Here is an 11,641-nt window from a genome sequence, read left to right on the forward strand (position 1 = left end):
GAGAAGTCCGAGAAAGTGTGAAAAACTCAATGAAATATGAAAAAGACAAATGCAAAAAGATGACAAGATATTTGAAGTACTATAATGATTTTAATATGGACTGTAAAGATACTTCAAGGTAAAGTGGGTTTATAGTGGGCTGGGACAGGTGGAGAACTGCTGTTTTCTCAGTTATTTATTAAAGCATGCACATAAGTTGATGTGAAGGAAAATGTAACTGTGTTAAAATGTCTGTTATCTTAACTCGTTCTACCAGAGGCCAAAAAATGGAATTTCTTTCTGATTTGGATGTGCCCATCTTCAGTATTGAATTTATTTGTGATGTCACACTTTACAGTAGTGGTTAATGACTCATATGAAAGGAGACACTCAGAGCTTACAAATTGTTTATTGTGGCAGTTGTATACTTTGTTTTACTGTCAAAAAAGTTCTAGTTGTTCTGTCCATTGTATCTCTGTATCAATGTTATTTTGGAGATGTGTGAATTGTTTGCTTCGCCTCACACCTCCCCCCACTTCACATCACCCTGCTCACCAGAAGCTAAACACAGAGTCATGATAATCTGCGTAAAGAAAACCAACAGTGCCCTGAATAATCTTATAATGCATTCGTGGTCATGAAATAATTTATTTGTTTATACTGATTGAAGATGTCGGGTAAGTTGATTTCTGCTCCACCAGCGGAATGGAATAGCAGTGTACTGTGAGAAAGGGTTAACGTTGCACATATTTGTAAATGTAATATCAGTGGGACACAAATGGATCATGGATTGTTAAATCATACACAAAACAATACAGTATTAATCAATGTGTGTTTGAAAGAGAGTTGCTGCTGATTAAATGCTTCCATCTTTATTGATAAATGCAAAAATGGGAATCAAGCCAAGCAAGAGAAATTTTTTAGCAGATCAACAGACTAACATTTGTTGCTAACATTCGTATATCAATTAAAACTTTTCAATTAAACCATTTAAAAAGAAGACGTTGCCATTCAAATCACATTACAACAAGCATATCTTAGACAGTCTTCTTATAGCAAGTGTCGTTAATTACATTGTTGTTTACACAGCGGACACATCCATTGGCTGTGCAGCGGTAAAGTGGAATGCGTTGGTTTATCTCAAGTATATTGTTTTTCCAATTAGTGGTACCAACATCATGATGCCAAATTTCACGAAAAACAAAAGCTTTTGGACCATTGTGGTTCTTGAACATGTTGAGAGCTGGAATGATGCTGTAGGGCCCGTTAGGTGTTGAGCAGGTCCGAACACAGGGGGAGTTCCAGGTGAAGAAAACTGCACAGCCATTAGGCTTTGAATTCAGGAGGGTTTGCATGAGCGGGTCGAACTGGCTTAATTCATTGGACATGGAACGAATCAGCAATAGATACTCTGAGTGGAAGTTGTTCTTTGTATTACCGATTGGTTTTGGTCTGGCACCAATCAGCTCGTCACCCTTGTAAATTTTATCATCACCATTCATGGCATTTTTCACATTCTGTGCATCATTATCCTGTGAGAGGAAGTTCTGGTCGGGATCAGCAACTACGTTACAATATGTATCTGGGACATTAATGCCCAAAGCATATTGATGATTAACTCCATACCTGAAACATGAAAAAAAGAGAGAGAATAAAATAGATACACGAGTCTCACATGTGTCACAGAAATATGCCTAAACTACAATCTTCAGGGTTTCTGTGGATATTTAAGGGTTCTTAGCTTCAAAAGGGTTCTAACACCTTGTTGTTTCTACACAGAACCTTTAAGCATACAATTTGCAGTTAAATATTGTGATGCATTGGTCAGTCTAGCAGTAGGTATCAGCATATATGGTACATACTATATTTATATAAATAGATAATCCACTGTAAAGCAAGTTGTACATCAGCTACTATAACTAGATACTGACTATCTAATTAGGCATTTTGCTGTCATTTATTTTGTATTAAAAAAATGTTTCTTGTCATTCTCAAAATGGCATCTCATCATTCCACTATAACCTTACTAATCAGCTCTGAAAACAAAACATAAAAGCATCTTACCTCTGATGGAGCTTATTGATGATGTTTTGGAGATTGCCAATCCCTAAAGCTGGATGGAGCAGAAAGAGCAGGATGAATCCCAGCACTCCAGAACACACCTGATCAAAACACACAGCAACATACGTCAGGCCTTTGTGGACTCAGGTTGTTCTCAGACTTCAGTCCACCAAAGCTTGATTCAAGGAGAGGCATTGGGAAATACACAAATGGTGAAGGTGAGGTGTGTTCAAAGGGATATTCACGAATATCCATGGGTGACAGTATTAATACATTTCTGGGGTCAAACGCATAGTGTAGAGGACTGACCAGGGCAGGTTTGTCATGCATTCTCTGCAAACTGGACACATTATTGAGATTTAAATGGATTTGCACCAGCGTTTACCATTCGAAAGCAGATGGGCTGGGCAAATGGTATAATCAAGCTCCAAAAACCATGATTGTAAGTTTGTGCATGACAATGCTGGGAATTGGGATAAGTGACTCAACTCCCTGTTATTTGCAGTACAAAAGGTCCCACAAGCCTCCACTGGGTTATTATCATTCGGTGTCTTGGATGTTGTGAGAGAAAATTGGTATGAAATGTGCAATTGGGCAATCTTCTGCTCACAGATTTCTGTTCTCTCTCTTGGATTTTGGTGATATGACCCAATCAAAATTCACCAACCAACAGAATGTGAGGTATGACATTGCCCAACGAAATTGTCATTGTCTCCTTGGGTCTGTTTTTTTTACTTATGGTTGAATTACTGTTTCTCAGGGTTCTTCCACACCTGTCATCCAGGGCCTTATTACTGGTATATTATACTTCATTTGGTATCTTGTTCAACTTTTGGAGTTAATACTCCAAAGTGTTAATTCAGTACCAGTCAAAAGTTTGGACACAGCTTCTATCTAATTCGGTTTTTCTTTATTTCTATTAATTAAAATCAGTACATGTCTTAAAGTAATGATGGATGTCATTTCTCTTTAGTTAGTTGTTCGGTTCTTGACATAATATGGGTTATGACAGTTGTGGAATAGGGCTATTTCCTGTATTTTTATTATTTACTATTTACTGTTTGATCTCAAACATATTAAGAAGGCAAAAAAACTCATCCACTAATTACTTCTGGATGAGGCACACTGTCAGTAAAAGTGGTAGTAGATGGAAGTAATTGCAGGAAGAGTTTATTATAAAAATAGCCAGTTGTCATATAATCCAAAATGTAAGGCAAACTCAGAAATAGTGGACAGGCAAAGGTCAAGTGAGGCACAAACACGGTAAGGACAGACACAAGGAACTGAGCACATTACTCTGCAATGTCTATCAGAGTCCAGCGTCCTTATATGCATGCGCTGATTGCGCTACTGCAGCACAAACTGCTGAAAAACTTAATGCTGCCTAAACAGAAAGATGCCAACATTAACTTTTTCAGCACATTGGGCTATAGTAGATAGTAGCCAAAATACAGAAGAAAAAAAACTATGAGTACAGTAGGGGTGTCCAAATTTTTGACTGATACTGTATATCAGTGTCCTTTTTTCCTGTCTTTTTTTCTTAAATATACATATAGTCTTAAGTAATTATCTAATACATATAGTCTTACATATACATTTCTTAAATATATATTAGTCGTCCCATAGCACATTGGTTTCCAGTTAAACTGCTGTTACTGTTAATCCATATATAAACTCATAATAACGCTTCACCAGCCACAACATTTTAAAGTTTATAAATGAAGCTTCACATTAGTCAGTCTTCCTATCTAACCACTTAGGACACAAGGAAAAATGCTATGGAACTTCCTGCTATGGAACTTCATGTGTACAATTGTGCACATTATGTCTGAAAGGGTTATATTACAAAATGTACATAATATAAATTTACATGAACTCTGGAGCTCGTCAGATATGTGTTTTGTTTTTTCAAACCAACTGAATTTTAATGTATTCCACATTTCTTAAATCCTGTGAACAATAAATGAATAATTTGTGAATAACACTGTGAACAATATACTTTCATTTCTATCCAGTTTGAATGAGGCTCATTGTCTGTATCCACCACAGACTGCTCCTGAAATACGGTGGGAACTTTAGTTAGCCCTACAATAGAATAGAATGCCTTTATTGTCACTATACACATGTACAATGAGATTTAAAGCATCTCCAATAACAGTGCAAACAGCGTGTATAGAGAGAGAGGAAGGGGGGAGAAAAAAGGGGGGGTAAGGTAAGGTGCACAGTCTGAGGTGTATGTGTTGTGTTACACATTATGGAGTGAGGTATTGCACATATAAAGTATTGCACAGAGACAGTCACATTATAAATTATTGCATGAGAGAGTCACATTATAAGATAAAATATTACACATTATGAAGTATTGCAAGGTAAGGTAAGGTGCACAGACTTGAGGTGTATGTGCTGTGTGTAAGGTGCACAGTCCTGAGGTGAATGTGTTGCGTTTCACATTATGGAGTGAGGTAAAGTATTGCATAGAGAGTCCCTTATAAAGTACTGCACATTATAAATTAGTAAAATAGTAAAATAAATAGACTATAAAGTCAGAGCATATCCGAGTTCAGGGCAGTTATGGCTTTTGGAAAGAAGCTGTTTTTTAATCGATTTGTCTTTGTCCTGATGCACCTGTAGCACCTCCCTGAGGGCAACAGGTCAAACAGATCAAAGCCAGGGTGGGAGCTGTCCTTGATAATATTCTTAGCTCTGCTAAGGCAGCGGGAGGTGTAAATGTCCATCAGGGAGGGGAGAGGGCAGCCAATGATCTTCTGTGCTGCCTTAACTACCCTCTGGAGCCTCTCCCTGCCTACAGCAGTGCAGCTGCTGTACCATACTGTAATACATCAGCAGGCTCTCGATGGATGAGCGGTAGAAGGTCAGCAGCAGGTTGGAGCTTAAGTTGTACTTCCTGAGGACTCTCAGGAAGTGTAGCCGCTGCTGAGCCTTCTTAATGACTGCTGTAATGTTTGCTGACCAGGAGATGTCGGTGGAGATGAGGACACCGAGAAACCAGAAGGTGTGGACCCTCTCCACATACACGTTGTTGATGTAGAGGGGGCTAGGTCGGTGCTGTGCTTCCTGAAGTCAACAGTGAGCTCTTTGGTTTTCTTGGTGTTCAGAGCGAGGTTATTTTCTGAACACCAGGCTGCCAACTTCAGGACCTCCTCTCTGTAGGCTGCCTCGTCTCCCTTTGAGATGAGTCCGACCACTGTGGTGTCGTCAGCAAACTTGACGATAAGGTTGTTGTTATTGTGGGTCGGACTACAATCGTGGGTGTAGAGGCAGTACAGGAGGGGGCTCAGCACACAGCCCTGTGGAGAGCCGGTGCTCAACGTGCGGGTGGAGGAGAAGTGGGGGCCAAGTCTCACAGTCTGGGGCCGGTTAGTAAGAAAGTCTTTTAACCAGGCACATGTGAGAGGGGGGAGGCCGAGAGTGTCCAGTTTTCTAATAAGGATGTCCAGGATTATTGTATTAAAAGCTGAACTGTAATCCACAAAGAGTATGCGGACGTAGCTCTGCTGCTGCTCCAGGTGATTTAGTCCAGAGTGGAGAGCTACGGCGATGGCATCCTCTGTGGATCTGTTTGTGCGATATGCGAACTGGTAGGGGTCGAAGTCTGGGGGGAGGTGGTCCTTGATGTGCTGAAGAACTAGTCTCTCGAAGCACTTCATGATTACCGGGGTGAGGGCCACAGGACGGTAATCATTCAGGGTGGTGATGGGAGACTTCTTCGGCACTGGGATTATTGTTGCAGATTTTAGGCAGGGCAGGATGACTGCCTGAGCCAGGGAGAGGTTAAAGATCTTGGTGAAGGTAGGGGTGAGCTGGTGGGCGCACGCTCTGAGCACCTTACCAGGTACACCATCTGGGCCGGCAGCTTTCTTGGGGTTCACTGCCAGGAGCACCCGTCTGGCATCGTGCTCCTGTACAGTGAAAGGAGTGGTGTAGGAACTGTGTGGTGGTGGGGGCAGGGCAGGAGCAGATGAGTGCTGCTGAGATGTTTCAAAGCGAGCAAAGAAGCGATTTAGCTCCTCTGCTAGTGGCGCACTCCAGTCTCCTGTTGGCACATCACAGTCTTTGAAGTTTGTGATGTCCTGAATGCCCTGCCACACCTCCCGTGTGTTGTTGCTGGACAGGTGAGACTCTATGCGCAGCCTGTGGTCTGCCTTGGCTTTATTTATTCCTCTTTTCAGATCAGCTCGAGCCCTGTGATGACCTGGTGACTTGTCCAGGGTGTACCCCGCCTTTCGCCTGTAGTCAGCTGGGATAGGCTCCAGCTTGCCTGCGACCCTGTAGAACAGGATAAAGCAGCTAGAGATAATGAGATGAGATGAGATCAGCTCGAGCAGCTCTGTACAGAGCTCTATCACCTGACCTGAAGGCAGCATCGCGAGCCCTGAGGAGTGAGCGGACCTGGCTGGTCATCCAGGGTTTCTGGTTTGGGAAGACCCGGATGTTTTTATCCACCATCACATTCCCGATGCAGAACTTGATATAGTCCAGCACCATTCCTGTGAATGTCTCCAGCTCCTGGTGTTCAAATAAGTCCCAATCTGTCTGTTTAAAGCAGTCCTGTAGTTTGGAGAGTGCGTTGTCAGGCCAGGTTGTGATAGTCCTTGTGGTGGGCCTGGCTCTGCGTCTGAGGGGGTGTAGGCTGGGGAGAGCAGGAGGGAAAGATGGCCTGACTGGCCGAGGTGGGGGAGGGGTGTGGCTCTGTACGCATGCTTGATGTGGGAGTAAACATGATCCAGAGCGTTCTCCCCTCTAGTAGAACACTTAACATGTTGGTAAAACTTGGGCAGTACAGTCTTCAAGTTGGCCTTATTAAAGTCTCCTGCGATTATGTGAACACCGTCAGGGTGAGCCCGCTGCTGTTTGTTAATGGTGTTCAGCAGGAGAGAGAGCGCTGTGTTTACACTGGTGTCAGGTGGAATATACACAACTGTGACAATCACTACAGTTAGCTCTCTTGGTAGAAAAAAAGGCCGGCATCTTACAGACATGTACTCAGGGTCTGGGGAACAGTGTTTATCTATAATTGTTCCGTTGTTACACCAATTATCATGCACATAAATACAGAGCCCTCCCCCTCTGCTCTTACCAGAGTTCCCATTTCTATCCCAGCGGAGCAGAGTGCGGCCTGCTAGCTGCAAGCTAGCATTGGGTATTTCCAGATGAAGCCAGGTTTCTGTGATAATTAAAACACAGCAGTCCCGAACATAGCGATTTCCAACGAGTTGTAATACCAGATCATCCGTTTTATGCACCAGGGATTTGGCATTGGAGAGATACAGGCTCGGTAGAGGTGGCTTGTGTGGTTGTTTTCTTAGCCTTAGCATAGCACCGGTGTTCTGATAAACGGTCCTACATCCGTGAAGCGTCCTACGGTAGGAGGGGATGTCAGACATGTCTGTCGAGCAGTCCTACATTGCAGGAAATCCTACAGTGTGATTCAACTTTAACTTTTAGTCATAGTTTGCGGTTTTTCCCTCTGCAAAGAACATGCTTCTACATTTGATACAACGTCCACCAACCCTGTCAGAATTCATATGAATGTAGGACGTTCTGACAATTCAAACGACTCCGTCAGAATATGCTTTTACATTCATATATTAATGTAGGACGTCCTGACAATTCAAACGACTCCGTCAGAATATGCTTTTACATTCATATGAATCTAGGAGGGTGGCACGGTGGTGTAGTGGTTAGCGCTGTCGCCTCACAGCAAGAAGGTCCTGGGTTCGAGCCCCGGGGCCAGCGAGGGCCTTTCTGTGTGGAGTTTGCATGTTCTCCCCGTGTCCGCGTGGGTTTCCTCCGGGTGCTCTGGTTTCCCCCACAGTCCAAAGACATGCAGGTTAGGTTAACTGGTGACTCTAAATTGACCGTAGGTGTGAATGTGAGTGTGAATGGTTGTCTGTGTCTATGTGTCAGCCCTGTGATGACCTGGCGACTTGTCCAGGGTGTACCCTGCCTTTCGCCCGTAGTCAGCTGGGATAGGCTCCAGCTTGCCTGCGACCCTGTAGAAGGATAAAGCGGCTAGAGATAATGAGAGATGAATGAGATGAATATATGAATGTAGGGTGTTCTGACATATGCTTCTACATTAAAATAGGAGTGTAGGACGTTCTGACAGTTCAAACGACCTCATCAGAATATTCTTTTACTTTAATATATGAATGCAGGATTTTCCGACAACTCAATGACCATCAGAATATGCCTTTACATTAACATATGAATGTAGGAAGTTTTGACAATTCAAATGACCCCACCAGAATATACTACACTCACTGTAAAAAAGAATAAGTTAAGCTTACTTGAAAAAAAGGTGGAAACTCGTTGCCTCAAATAAATGAAGTAATATAACTTGTTCTCTTTCAAGTTATCTTTACGTTTAAAGGTAATCTCCACTGAAAATACTTGTATCCTTACTTGGAACTTGAATGTTGAGGTTGCTTAAAACCAACTAGTAATGTTTACTTCATACCAGCTAGTAAAGGTTACTTGGAGCAAAGTTGTGTTTACTGGTGTTAAATGGGTTTCTCTTATTTTCAGCTGTGTAATGGGGACCTAATTCCTGATTGTAAGGTTTACTTGCAGAATCTACACCTTACTTATAGTTTGTAAGTATCAGCAACTTGAACAATTAATGTCTCACTTACACAATGTAATGTAATTAAATGTTATGTTATGTTATTTTTATTGCAAGACATAAAACGGCATAACAACATATTGGAGCATCAATACAGTTTTCATTCAGTCAATACCTTTTTTAAAGCTTACTTTCATTTAACACATCCAACCCAGAGAAGCATAACATTCCACTTAAAGTGTCAGTCCACCATTTCTGGAATTAAACTCATTTTCTCCACCTCCACTCGAGTTAAATAACTGAGTTTTACCTTTCTCCTATTCATCCAGCCATTCTCCTTGTCTGGCGACGCAACAGCACACAGAAAACAAACTTCCACAACTAATTTTGAATGATTTCATTTTATTGGAACACTTCAAGATGGCCAACTATTTGTTTTGAACAGGTTTACGGATTAAGTAGTAAAGATTGAATGCACGCCGTTAATCTGCACCGTTTATTCTGCACCGTTTATAGCACAGCTGATGTAGGACAAAAATCTGTTCAAATGCCAAGAAATGACGTTTTGTGCTCTGCACATGTGCAGTGGGGCTTTGTAGGACACATTGACGTGTAGGACAGTTTATCAGAACACCGGACCTGCGGCCCCGCTTCTGCTTCCTCTCCCTCCTCTGTCTGCGCCGCCTCCTAGACCTGACAACAATCCACGGAGAGCCCAGCGGTCTCGCTATGTCATCTGGGATGTTATGCGTGAAAAGAGAGTCACTCGAAACAGATGCCTGATGTTGGTCACCGATGGCTAAAAGTGTTTGGCGGGTGTACTGGATGTTTGCAGAACTGATGTTGCACAAACAAGCAAGAAAGAAATACAAAACAAACAAAAAAAAGAGCACTGAAAAGGAGAGCCGTAAGCCGCTGCAACCACGCGCGCCGCCATCTTTAATCTTTAGGTGATTAACAAACAGATTTGTTTCAAATGTTAGCAACAAAAACACTATAGTAAATAAAGATGAGATGAAAAACTCCAACGGCTGAACTCACCATCTCTTCTCTTGGTCAAAACTGCAGAAGTAAGAGCAAGGATGCACACTTGAGCCTTTCTTTAGAGAAACTCCTGCTCAGAACAAAGCTATGAGAACCTTTATATCATATACAATGACTCCACCTCCTCTTCAAAGCAAACACTTTTTTTTTTTTAGTGTTGTAGTACTTGAGACTGGTCTTGGTTATGAGCAGAGGTGGATCCAGTAAAATGAGAAGGGGGCATCAATCCAGTAAGGCCGGGGATCTGGGAGCAGTTTTTAAATGCCCAGAGATGCATTTTGAGCTGTCAGAGACATGTTGTAAATGAAATCTCTTAAAGAAAATTACCATATCAAAAATATGTTTTAAAAGTATGAACTTTCAAAACCATTTTATTAGTCACTGAAAGTGATATTGTCAGAGTTGCAAGTAAACAGTCAAGCCAGAAAGTTTGCATACACCTTTCACCTTCTCCATGTTTGATTACGTTACAGATTTATTCTACAATAGATTGAGTTCATTTTTTGCCTCAAACATCTATACACAATTGCCAATAATTACAAAGTGAAAACAGGTTTTTAGAAAATGCGACCCTGCAGAACAGGATAAGTCAAGTCAACTTTATTGTCAAATATGCTATACATGCTCGACATACAGCACAGATGAAATATCAGTCCTCCCTGACCCACGGTGCAAACAGGCAATGCAATAAATAAAAATAGAATAATTGAAAAAAACAACAATATAAACAGTATAAACACTCTAGATAGGAACTAGGCATAGACTAAACATTCAAACAATATAAACAGTATAAATAAACAGTATAAACACTAGATAAGAACAAGACATAGACTAAACACTCAGACAATATAAACAGTGTAAACACTAGATAGAAACTACACACAGACTAAACACTCAGACAATATAAACAGTATAAACACTCTAGATATGAACTAGACGTAGACTAAACACACACACACACACACACACACACACACATAAATTGGTTCAAATAACCAAACAGTCAAGGGCACTTGAGGTATAACAGGTAAACATGAAACATGAAATAAGCAGTATAAACAAACTAGCAGCTGTAAGATGAGGTAGTGCGGAATAGTGCAAATGAGCGAGGTAAAGTGAGATGTGTGGTCCCTGAGTTCAGTGTGTTAATGAACAATGAGATGTATGTATGTGTGTGCGCGTGTGTGTGTGTGTGTGTGTGTGTGTGTGTGTGTGTGTGTGTGTGTGTTGGGGGGGAAACTGTGAGGATGACATGTCAGATGCTGAAGGGGGGTGTGCGAGCAGAATCTGTGGCAGGGGGCAGAGGGGGGAGGAGGGGCAGAACAGGGAGGGAGTTGAGCCTCCTGACTGCCTGGTGAAAGAAACTGTCCTTGAGCCTGCTGGTTTTGGCCCGGAGACTCTGCAGTCTCCTCCCTGACGGCAGCAGGCTGAAGAGGCTGTGAGATGGGTGGGTGGGGTCACCTGCAATCCTGATGGCTTTGCGGGTGAGGCGGGAGTTATAAATATCCATTAGAGAAGGGAGAGAGACACCAATGATCCTCTCAGCTGCTCTCACAATGCGCTGCAGAGACTTGCAGCAGGACACGGTGCAGGCGTCGTACCACACGGTGATGCAGCTGGTCAGGATGTTCTCGATGGTGCCTCTGTAGAATGTGTGCATGATGGGGGCCGGGACTCTTGCTCTCCTCAGTTTGCAGAGGAAGTACAGACACTGTTGGGCTTTTTTGGCCAGTGATGCGGTGTTGTTGCTCCAGGACAGGTCTTCAGAGATGTGCACACCCAGAAACTTGGTGCTGCTCACCCTCTCCACTGCAGCACCGTCGATCGATAAAGTGGCTAGAGATAATGAAATGAAATGCAATTTTATTTTACTGACAAAAACAGGTTATTTAGGGGTTACATATCTGTACACACGCCTTGTGATGACCTGGCGACTTGTCCAGGGTGTACCCCGCCTTTCGCCCGTAGTCA

The 11,641-nt window shown here is 42.4% G+C and overlaps 1 protein-coding gene across 1 annotated transcript; it reads right to left on the reverse strand.

The window, feature by feature from the left end:
• Nucleotides 1-372: 372 nt before the first annotated feature.
• LOC132900164 (uncharacterized) lies at nucleotides 373-9,738 on the reverse strand. Its single transcript, XM_060942205.1, has 3 exons — nucleotides 9,668-9,738; nucleotides 2,044-2,141; nucleotides 373-1,605 (listed from the first exon to the last, which is right to left on the reverse strand). Exons 1-3 carry the CDS (start codon nucleotides 9,668-9,670, stop codon nucleotides 1,017-1,019), a joined length of 690 nt encoding a protein of 229 aa, XP_060798188.1. The 5' UTR covers nucleotides 9,671-9,738; the 3' UTR covers nucleotides 373-1,016.
• Between the last annotated feature and the right edge of the window lie 1,903 nt (nucleotides 9,739-11,641).

Source organism: Neoarius graeffei, chromosome 16 (assembly GCF_027579695.1).
Source record: "Neoarius graeffei isolate fNeoGra1 chromosome 16, fNeoGra1.pri, whole genome shotgun sequence".
Lineage (NCBI taxonomy): Eukaryota > Metazoa > Chordata > Actinopteri > Siluriformes > Ariidae > Neoarius > Neoarius graeffei.